The 11,964-nt window shown below is 38.1% G+C and overlaps 1 protein-coding gene across 11 annotated transcripts in view; it reads right to left on the reverse strand.

The window, feature by feature from the left end:
* Positions 1-211: 211 nt before the first annotated feature.
* Reps2 (RALBP1 associated Eps domain containing 2) overlaps positions 212-11,964 on the reverse strand; it is a 229,181-nt gene continuing 217,428 nt past the window's right edge. For all 11 annotated transcript variants that reach the window (XM_029473672.1, XM_021152943.2, XM_029473675.1 and 8 more), the window contains one exon: positions 212-5,719. In XM_029473672.1, the coding sequence (XP_029329532.1) occupies positions 5,651-5,719 (69 nt within the window). In that variant the 3' untranslated portion in view covers positions 212-5,650. The remainder of the gene's footprint in view (positions 5,720-11,964) is intronic.

An 11,964-nucleotide genomic window follows, 5' to 3' on the forward strand; every position in this document is an offset into this window, starting at 1 on the left:
AGACCAAATAGAAATCAGAAAATACTGACACCAGGACGCCACAAAATCCATGAGTTATCATACATTTATTTTTAACATAGCACCCCAGTTTCACATCATGTACATTTTTCCAAGTTTGAAAACCTTAACTTACTATGTTCTTCACAGATTTTTCAACAAGTGTGAAAAAGAGGCAGTAAAGTTAGCATGAGTCTACAAATCACAATCCAAATATAGGACACTCTCAGGAATTTATTTATGTTTAAGGTAAATACACAGAATGTTCCCAATGCTTAGCAAATGAGTGAAACTCTGGCTGAGTTAAATATTAGCACAACTTGTTAGCACAATATCATGAAAGACAGAAAGCATCAAATATATACTTTGCTGTTACACATTTTACTGTTACATGTACCTGTAGTGAAAAAATATAATTTACATTTTTTACCTTCGAGTTTAAAATAGACAGTCAGCTCATTATCTCTCTTAGCAGATAACTATGAAGACTAAAATGGCTCTGTTTGTCTCTGGCTCACTTAAATACCTTCCTTGTGCTAAAGATGAAGAGAATGGCAGCTCTAGTCCTAAAGAAGAGGGTATCCCTGCTTCCCAAGATAGGTGCAGTAGAACTTATCACACAAGTTGACTTGAAACAAAAACTCCAACTTAGTTGGTCAAAGTGGCACATGATAGATATACTCTGTTTGCTCTCATGGCAGAGCTCCCTGAAAGAACTTTAGGATCTAGTCCTATCATCCCGGACTGCTCTGAACCAGGTACCTGGAGGTTTCCTTACTGTAGTCCTTGACTCCCAATTTAAGCCCTCTTAAAGCCTGCTGTCCTCTGGTCTTCAGAGTCATAAACCTAGTGTTGCTAACTTCCCACAGCCATGAAATTAGCTAGGAACAAGACAGGAGAAATCACAAGACATGCAAACTAAGCATTCTCCAATAGTTGCCAGCAAAGCAAGGCTTTTGCAAACCAATTGGGTACTGTCAACTGCAACCTGCAGTACTTTCAATGTGTTCTTTACCATCAGGTGTGTTTAGAGAAACTAGGAAGTAAACCTACAAGCCTAAAACTAACTATACCTGGGCTGCCCAGCTCATAATTACACAACGGCTGCTTCAAGGCATATTTCTAAGACTTCTGCTGGGCAGCAGCTCTCAGAATCCACATGGATAGTTTTAAAGTCTGGTCCTCCTTGTGTACAATTCTTCAGAGGTTCAAATAATTAGATACAATTCTTTTCACAAACAAGCAAAGCAAAATGGCCCACAGAAATATTTATGAAAATGGCCATTGGTGACCAACCTGTCTATGTTCGTGGCATGTCTCCATCAGCCATGCTGAAAAGGGAAGGAAGCTGTGAGGCTGAGGACTGCACACCTCCAGATTTCTGCTTCTCACTAGGAACGTGAACCACACTGAGTCATGACACAAAAACTCTAACACCCACAACTAAAGTAGAAATGTAACTGATGTGTTGAAGTCTGAGTTTTAAGGGAACATTTGAAATAGAACTATTGAGCTAGAAAGAGAAAAGAAAGACACTAGTGTTGTATTTTGTGAGAGGAGATTTCTTTAGCCACTGCTTCATTTTCTTCACACCCTCGATGTTCAAACAACAACCCAATGAGCCTCCTTGTCAATCCCATAAGGCAATCTGCTCGGGAGAGATAGTACATTCCTGCTTTTACACTTGTACATCCACATTCTTGTGATAATATCAAGTCAGAGGTGTGATGGTAGTTTGTGTTGAACAAATGTTTTGGCTTTAAGGTGTTAATACTATAATTGAGCGCTTTCTAACTACTGCTTAGAAAAAGACATTTGCAAGTGTCTTGAATGCAAGAATCACATTAATATCAGATGTTGTCTAAGTGATCTTCTGATTATGTACCTATTATGGCCACAGTTATGAGACAATCCAGGATACAGAGAAATATTTAGAAATACAATACAATCAAAACACAGCTAAAGAATCATACTATTTTACAATAGTTTAGACATTGGTGGGAAGTCAAAAAAAAGGTCATGGTTTTTATTTCTTATCCCTAAAATGTGTTAAAATGAACCACTTGTGAGTGAGCAACAGCATACTGGAGGGAAGTATAACCTACTACATACTCAGTTCATTTTTATCACAGTAGTCTATTTGAGAAAGCATGGTACTATACCCATGGGACTATGCGGCTGCAATCTATTGAAAGCAGTAGCTTTAGAAAGTTCTGCCAAGATTTAAAGGAACATACTGCATCTTCAAAAGGGAAGCATTAGAAGGATGGTTTAATAACATTATTTCCACTCAAATTTTATTTTTTTTTAAAGCGGAGAGAAATATCTAAATCTAAAACTCCTTAGAAGATGCTTTCATATCTACAGACCAGTTAAGTCAATAAAATTCAACATGATAAATAAAAAAGGCTTTCTAATCTACTTTTAGGATAGACAGAGGACTACCTTGGAATCTATATAATCAGGCTACATCCCAATTCTACCACTAGCTATTATTGTGGATTCCTGGGCCAAGAGTCCACAATTCTTAGGGATGGGATTTTCCCATGCTAGCTATAAAAGAGGAACCCTGGTCCTGCCTAGTTCTAATAGTCACACATCACAGCTTCCATCTAAGCTGGCTTATTTCTCAATTAGTCCCAAACACTTGTCTGATGTTTATAAAGTGCTTCGATCTTTCCAACTAGAGCAAATATCTGCCTTGATTGTCACATTACACATCCATTCTTGCTATTTATCATTCAAGCTCTGCTTTAGGTCTGTGGATAGAAAGCCAGCCAAAGCTGTATGCTACTTACTAGAGATGCTAAAAGCCCCAATAAGGCCACGATCATTTCCTACTTTGCTTTCATCTGTAGGACTGGAGAATCCCCATGCAGGAACACCATTGAGCAATAGGGCAATTAAACCCCCATGAATGGAGACAAGGTTAACCTTCATGCTATAGAATTCTGCAAAACAAGCAACTCTTCATCTCTCATCCTTCACCAAGGAAGCTTCTTTTTGTGGTAAATGGAGATAAATTCCAAAGTAGTTCTACAAGTGCTGTCAATGCATCTGCCTTCCTGTATCATAGTAAAGGCTCTCAAAAAATATTATCAGGCACTATAACCCTAAAAGTGTACATCCTAAGAAAACACAGAAGTAAAGGATAAATACTAGTCATATAACATGTATTTAGTAGTGTATATTTAATAGAAACACAAGTATTTTCTTTTAAGAATCTATGTATAAGCAACTATTCAACTGATCGAAAGTCCAGCTAAAAATACTCTGTGTGTGTGTGTGTGTGTGTGTGTGTGTGTGTGTGTGTGTGTGTGTATGTGTGGTGTGGTTTAATGCAATGCCTCAGTTAAAATATTGGTGATGGGCTGAGGGTATGGCCCAGCATTTGCCTAGGATGAATGCTGTCCTGGGTTTGATCCCAGCACCACAAGAAATATATTGGTGAGGCTTCATTGTCCTTGATTGTCCAATGCAAGTTTTATCCTTTAAGGAAAACAAAGCCAACTAAATAAAATTCCAATCTCTTCACCCAGTTCCCTGTGTCATTTACTTCATGAGGGAAACAATATGTCAGTGTTTTTTAACTGCTCAGTAGACTAACATTCCTTAGGTTGTGTCTGCTTGGTGGACATGAAGTGCTCTCCCACGTGAGTGTATATGCACTGGAAGATCTTGAGATAAAGCGCATATGTTAGTCTTTCCTCTATTGAATGTACAAAATGCCAAACATGCTGTGAAACATCTGTAATCATAACACAGCCCTCTTATCCCAGCATATGGAAAAAAGAAGTCACCTAGGAATCTGTACTGACCCAACCATAATCTTAGGAGGGGTTAAATCATTCCTGAGTCCTCCTCACAAGAACACCACCAACAAACAAATAAACAAACAAACAAAAGGCAGCCAATGAAAAAAAGAAATGCAGAAATTGTTCAAGTTTCATGACTTTCCAAATCAAATCAGATTCAAATCCTTAAAATATGCATGGAAGAGAGTCAACAATTTGTTTTTCTTTGGAAAAACATCATCTGTTTGAACTCTTTTCTGTTGTTAAGCTACTGATAAAGCTTGCCAAAGGAACAGGGAAATATTAAATAAATGCCTATTTTTACTAAAAGCTCTCAGCTCTATTGAAATCAACAGCTTAATCTTACATATTGTAAATCTACCCAAAACCATTTCAAAAGTACCCTGTGCACACTAATGCTAATATTAAAATGCCCTGTTGAAGATCAGTGATTCAGGGACCCTATAACCCTACAGGTCAGTCATTTCCTACTTTCAGCTGGACTGTACTACGACATTTCTACAGGATACTTGCTTCTGCAATTTAAGCTTGCTTTGTATCACTTCCACTACAGTTAGCTGAGCTCCCCTGAACTGTATATAAAGTTAATACTTCCCAAGAGTACACTTCACAGAGAACAAGTAGTCATGTAGCTGGTGGGAAGATTGCATTTTTTCATTGTGTCTTCAGAAGCAACACATCTGAAATCCGGCCTAAAATAAAGACAATGACAACAGCCAAGGATTGTTGCAGAGTTAGTGGCTATTTCTCTTCCCTTCTCAGCCTGGATACCTGGATTCAACAACAAATAGGTAGCTATCCAGCTACTAATATTTGTTGGGTGGTTTCCAAGCTTATGCATTTACAAAGATGTTATCCCATGCAGGATAAAAGCAGAGATCTGGCAACTATTTATTTAATTTGGTCAGGCAAGGCAGTTAAAGTAGATTGTGCTTGCGCAAAAATTTACATGAAAAGGACTAAGTTATCTAGGTTGATGGCCTAGATTGGCCAAGTTAAACAGTTCATTGCCAAAATTCTCTACTTCACAGAGGTGTAAAGACCCAGTAAGGTTCCGATATTTAATAGAAAACAATAGTCATATATTATGTATAACTGACATAATATCAAAATGGTACTACAGAAGCAGTTTTTGGCATATAGTGGTAGAGGGCACAGTGCCAGTGTAAATCTGATGCTTTAATTGTATTCCAGCTTTTGATTTTATTATCATCATGCCTAAGACTATCTAGCTGGAATGCACACTATTCGGGAAACCAACATACTGTAGATAGCATACATATAAGAATAAAATGGGCATGAGCATCCTGGTAGTACAGCATTAATAGGTACTGTAGAATTATAAATTCTTTAAATAAATAATGTTCTGAATTATCTGCTAAAAGGCTAAATTAAATAAGGAGCAGTATCTAAAAGTGGTTAAAATGGGGGATAAATTCCAATGATAAGTATATTTTTGAAATGGGATTTAGGATTAAACTGAGGCTTCCTGTATATCAGGCAAGCACTCTACCACTGAGCTATATAAATACTTCTCTTTTAACGTTCTATTGGAGACAGTGTCCCAACAAGCTTCTAAAAATGGCCTTGAGCTTATGACCCTTCTGCTTTATCCTCCGAAGTAATTAATATTTTAAGTGCAATGATCAGTTGAAGACATATTTTACTACCACTGTAAAGTACACAAGTGAAGTGCAAAAGAGAAAGTCATATAGATTATGTTGTGCTGCTCACAGCTTTTGACATTCAGACATATATGACAAGTAGTTGGGCTTAAACACTCAAAAGAAAGATCTTGGCAGACAAGGTCACCTGCTGTCACTCAAGCCTCTAGGATGTCACAACACTGTGACTGGGCGAAGTTGTTCCAATTGGTTTTCCAATGCGATCCGTTCTTGATGAACTTCCTAAATTATACAAAACAGGGGAAAGAAAAAGAAGAAAAAGCATCATTTCGTGGGCTCATCTCTATTTCTTTACACGTTCAAAGGAAATATAGAACCAACCCTCAAACACTTGGAGACAAGTGGCCCCAAAGGCACTGATTTCAATGCTAGGGATTAGACAGTGGGGGATTCCCAGTCACTAACCTCAGCCACTGTACTACTCAGCACTGATATGTGTTAACATAGAGTGGAAGCCTCAAAACAGCCATCTCAGCTACAGGAATGGGCAGCTAAGTTCCAGCATGATCACAAGGCACTTTGAGCATGGTACAACTAACCTACTTCATAGCACACCTGATAAAATTTTCTTTGCAACCCTGCCTTAGCCTTAGTCTGCTTTGATAGGCTCAGAAGATAGTAGAGAATGACATTAAATATTAAAAAGACAACAGGAGAAAACTAAAAGAAAAGGCAGACTCCCAATACAGAACAATGAGTCACCTCAACTAAATTTCTAGTTGCAATCTCTGGCTTCTTTTCTGGCACAATACTTACTAGGGTTGAAGGATAAAAAGACAGACCGGTTATCCTGCCACCAAAGTCTCTTGTCCAGGCTCTTGCACATAATACAGCTTAACATAATTTCTGGCTATCTTTGTTCAGGTTTTATTGCTGTGAAAAGACACCATGACCAAGGCAACTCTTATATATAAAAACATTTCATTGTGGCTGGCTTACAGTTTCAGAGGTTTACTACATTATCATCATGATGGGAAGCATGGCAGCATCCAGGTAGATAGGGTTCTGGAGGAGCCAAGAGTTCTACATTTTCATCTGCAGACAGCAGAAGGAGACTGTGTGCCACACTGGGCATAGCTTGAGCATAGGATACCTCAAAGCCAACCCCCACAGTGACACACTTCCTCCAATAATGCCACACCTACTCCAATAAGGCCACACCTTCTAATAATGTTACCCTCTATGGTCAAGCACTCAAACATATGAATCTATGTAGGCCATACCTATTCAAGCCACCACAGTGAGTGAAAAACAGAATATGCTATTTGGAAATTGAAACATTCAGTCTTAAAACAGAGACACAGTTTGGAGCTGAGACGAAAGGATGGACCATCTAGAGACTGCCATATCCAGGGATCCATCCCATAATCAGCCTCCAAATGCTGACACTATTACATACACTAGCAAGATTTTTCTGAAAGGACCCAGATAGAGCTGTCTCTTGTGAGACTATGCCGGAGTCTAGCAAACACAGAAGTGGATGCTCACAGTCAGCTATTGGATGGATCACATGGCTCCCAATGGAGGAGCTAGAGAAAGTACCCAAGGAGCTAAAGGGATCTGCAATCCTATAGGTGGAACAACAATATGAACTAACCAGTACCCCCTCCCCCAAGCCCGTGTTTCTAGCTGCATATGAATCAGAAGATGACCTAGTCGGCCATCACTGGAAAGAGAGGCCCATTGGTCATGCAAACTTTATATGCCTCGGTACAGGGAAACGACAGGGCCAAGAAGTGAGAGTGGGTGGGTGGGGGAGTGGGTGGGAGAGCGGGTGGGGGACTTTTGGGATAGCATTGGAAATGTAAATGAAATAAATACCTAATAAAACAAAAAACAAAACAAAACAAAAAAAAACAAACAACAGAGTTTTGCAGAGACAAAAAGGACACATAAAGGTACTCTTAAGTGGAATTGTTCAATGTGGGAAAGAATTCTTATATAAAGGCTCAATTCTGAAATGCTCCAGAGAGCCAACATACATTAGAAAACCAATGTATAGAACCAACTATTCATTCATTCACACTCCTGGCAAACTATCTTCTATATCTATTAGCTCTAGGTCAGATGCTATTCTAGCTATCATAACAGCAAAGCCCAAGAAAAAAGTAGGCCAGGACCCTTATATGACTTATATTCAAATGAACAGACAGACAATAAAATGGGCAAAGAAGACAGCTCTGAAAGTAAATAAACAATATGTTACATTAGAGAACAACAGGGTTAGCAGACCAGGGGAAAACAGAAAAGTATGACTAAGGAAAACTGCTTAGAGGTGATGCAACTTGGTCAGAGACATGAATGAAGCTAGAAGGAAGCTACCTGAACACGTTGGGCAAAGATATGCCGGGTGACTACACTGCAACTTCAAAGGCCCCAAGGGAGCAAATAAGTTTTGTAAAAATGATGTGCAAAAAGAATGGAGTTCAGTTGGTAGAGTGCATGCCTAAAAGGCAGGACACTACAGATTCCATCTCTAGCACCACATAAATAGGCCATAGTGGCATGTTGCCTGGGATCCCAGCACTTAGGAGGTAAAGAACGTATAATGAAAAGGAGTTCAAGGCTGTAATACATTAGTCATTCTGATATCAGCCTGAGCTACATGAGACCCTATCTCAATAAAACAAAACTGAAAAGAAACAAAAAGAACACTGAATAAAGCTAATCTACCTAAAAACAAAAGTAGAGAAGACAGGATAAAACCAAACCAACTAAATGGGAAAAAAAAGAAGTAAAAGGGAGATAAAGATCGCTATCACTTCAAAAGCTTACTGAATGACTTTCCAGGGTGAGTCACTTTTTTATTTTGTAGTCCCACCACCAGCGCATGAGGCTCCAGTTGCAGTCCACTGACAGTGCCATTGTTTGTTTTAGCAGTTCTAGTAAGTGTACAGCAGCATGCAATGCAAGATTAACTTGTCATTTCCTAAGTGGCTAATGACAGAGAATATCATCTTATGTGTATAGATGTCATCCTTAGATCCTCTTTGGTGAAATATCTGTTCCAGTCCTTTGCCAACTTTTAAAATGAGATATTTGGCTTTTTAAAGTTCTTAATCTATCTTTAAATTTATTTACATTCTTCATTCAACATATTTTGCTCATATATTTTGCACTCCAACTCGTTCCAGATCCTATTTCCCTACCCATCCAACGCCATGTTCTCTCAGTCTCTCACACAGGGAAAAGAAAAATGAAAATCAAAACAGACAAACAAGCTGAAAGAAAGAAAGAAAGAAAGAAAGAAAGAAAGAAAGAAAGAAAGAAAGAAAGAAAGAAAGGAAAGAAAGAAAAGCAATAAAATAAAAACAGCAAAGCAAAATTTTAAAAGTACACACACTGAATTCACCTTGTGCTGGGCAACTACTCGTGGGCATGGGGCCTTCCCTGAAGTGTGGTCACTATACTCAGTGAGACTCCACTGGAGAGAGCTGATTGTCCCTTTACCAGAAGGTGTAAATTGCAAATAGCTTCTTAATTAGGGGTAGAACTTTGTGTCTACTTCCTCTTCTGCATGCTAGGATTTTGTCTGGCTTGGACATGTGCAGACCCTGTGCATACTGCCACAATCTCTGTGAGTTCATGTGGGTATCAGTCTTGTGTCTGGTAGATGGTGTTTCTTTGGAGTCATCCTCTACCTCTAGCTCTTATAATCTTTCCACTTCCTCTTCCACATAGATCCCTGCGCCCTGGAAAGTCGGATTTTGATGAAGATATCCTATTTAGGATTGAGTGTTCCAATCATCTTTCTTTCTATACATTGTCTAGTTGTGAGTTTCTGTGTTAGTTCCCATCTAGTCCAAAAAGAAACTTCACCGATGAGGGCTGAGTTGACTGATCTATGGATATAGAAATGTGTCACTAGGAGTCATTTTACTGTTGTGTTTCTTTATAATGCAGACAGTAGTAGGTCTTCCCAAAGACTTATTTTTGAGTTTTAAAATTACTTTTAATCAGAACAAAAGTTCTCTGACAAATATGTAGTTTGAAAATATTTTCTCCCCCATCTGTAACTTGTCTTGTAATTTTCTAGTGTCTTTGGCAGAAAAAAAAAAAGGTGTTTTATTTTAATGAAGGCCAATAAACTAAGTTATATTCTTCTAGATTATGCTTTTAATCATTTCTTTATACTGGGGGTCATGTCTAACTTCAAATCATGAACTTTTTTTCTTCCTTACTTTTTCCTAAAAGTTTTATAGATTTATGTTTTCCATTTACATGGACAAGTTAATCTTTGTACATGGGGTGAGACTTAGATCAAGATTCACTACTTGTTACACATAGATGGCCAATTGTTAAATATATTGTTGGGAGACTGACTTTTTTTTTAGTTGATTTAGCATCACTGTCTTTTTATTAAATGGCTTTATTTATCAAATGGCTTTATTTAGATGATGTCTTTCAGGATTCTGATTCATGCCCCATTCTCAGAACTCTACTGTCTTGATTACTGCAGCTTGACAGTGATTACTTCATTGGTTCTGCATCTCACATTGGAGTTTTGTAATTCCAAGTTCCTCAGCCCTCACATATAAATTTTTTAGATCTGCTTGTTTGTATTCATTTTTAAAATCCTGCTGGGATCTTAATTGGTGCTGTCATGAATCTAAAGATCACTGGGGAGAAAAATGACATCTCTATTCTATTGACTCTTACAAATATATAAGAAAATATATGCATTCCTTTAGATCTCCCTATATTTGTTTCGGCAGCATTTTTAGTTTCCAGTGTACAAATCTTAGGTTTATTCTGATAGAATTGTACCAAAGTACTTCATTTGGGGAAGGAGCTACTATCAAGTAGTACTTTAAAAACAACTCCATTACCAATAATTTATGACTTATACACAGGAATATGACTGATTATTTTGTATATTGATCCTATATCCTGGGACCTTCAGAAATTCAACTGAACAACAGAATTGTTTTTTAAATCTAATTTGAAATAGTATCACAAAGATTTTGGACAAAATTCAAAAGAGTACATACTCAAATCTTAGAACCCCTCAGAGGATTTTAGATGGCTAAAATAGTTGTAGCGACTCCTCTGCTTAAACTAGTCGATAGAGTTAATGCAAATCTACCCATAGTCCTAACAGTTCTTATTTTGTGGCATTTTCCTACCAATCTTCAAATTTGCATGAGAGAAACAGCTTACAATATCCAGTGGAATCATGAAAAAGAATATGCTGGGGGCTGGTGAGATGGCTCAGTGGGTAAGGGCACCCGACTGCTCTTCCAAAGGTCCAGAGTTCAAATCCCAGCAACCACATGGTGGCTCACAACCATCCATAACAAGATCTGGCGCCCTCTTCTGGAGTGTCTGAAGACAGCTACAGTGTACTTACATATAATCAATAAATAAATCTTAAAAAAAAAAAAAAGAATATGCTGAAAATTTTATATTACCACATTCCAAGACAGAATAAGGCAGCAGCAATCAAGAATGTAACACAAAGATCTATAGAAAGACTAATAGAACAGACTTAGATGTCAGAACCGAGCCCCCATGATTACAGATCATTGGATTTATGATAATGGCACCAAAGTAATCGATCCAAGGGAGGAAAAGTCTTTTCATGAAATGGTGCTGGATTAAGGAAATACTAAAGTGGGGAGAAATGAACCTTGACCCTAATTTCACATCATGTACAAATTTAACATAAAAATGTTAAAGAAGGGCTGGTGAGATGGCTCAGCAGTTAAGAGCACTGACTGTTCTTCTGGAGGTCATGAGTTCAAATCCCAGCAACTATATGGTGTCTCACAACCACCGTAATGAGAAACAAATAAGAAACCTATGGGCTGGAGTGAGCAGAACCCAGAGCGAGTAGGGGCCAGAGCAAGAGGGAGAAGGGAAGGGAGGAAAATGTAAAAGAAAAAAAAAAAACAATAAAGCTGTTAGAAGAAAATATATTAAAATTATTTTATAATCTATAGATATACAGTTTCCTTACGTTGAAAGTAACAAACTTATGAAAAATAACAGTTGGATTCTATCAAATTTTGAAGTATTTGTTCATAAAAATATATAGCTATCAAATAAATAGGTGATACAAACACTAGAAGGAAATACTGACAAATTTTGGTGGGATTACTTGTGAAGGAGTACTAGGTGTGGCCTTGCTAGAGGAGACATATCACTGGGGATGGGTTCTGAGCTTTCAAAAGTCCAGCCAGATCCAATCACTCTCTCTGTCTGCAACTTATAGATAATATGTAAGCTCTTGGCTACTGCTCAACTGCCATACCAGTCTGCATGCTGCCATGCTCCCCACCATGATGGTCATGGACTCACCCTCTGAAACTGCAAGAAAGCCTATAATTAAATGCTGCCCTTTTTAAGTTGCCTTGGTCATGGTGTCTCTTCACAGCAATAGAACAGTAACTAAGACACTTGGGCTCTCTCTCTCTCTTCTCTCTCTCTCTCTCTCTCTCTCTCTCTCTCTCTCTCTCTCTCTCTCT

This window comes from Mus caroli, chromosome X (assembly GCF_900094665.2).
Source record: "Mus caroli chromosome X, CAROLI_EIJ_v1.1, whole genome shotgun sequence".
In the NCBI taxonomy this organism is placed as follows: domain Eukaryota; kingdom Metazoa; phylum Chordata; class Mammalia; order Rodentia; family Muridae; genus Mus; species Mus caroli.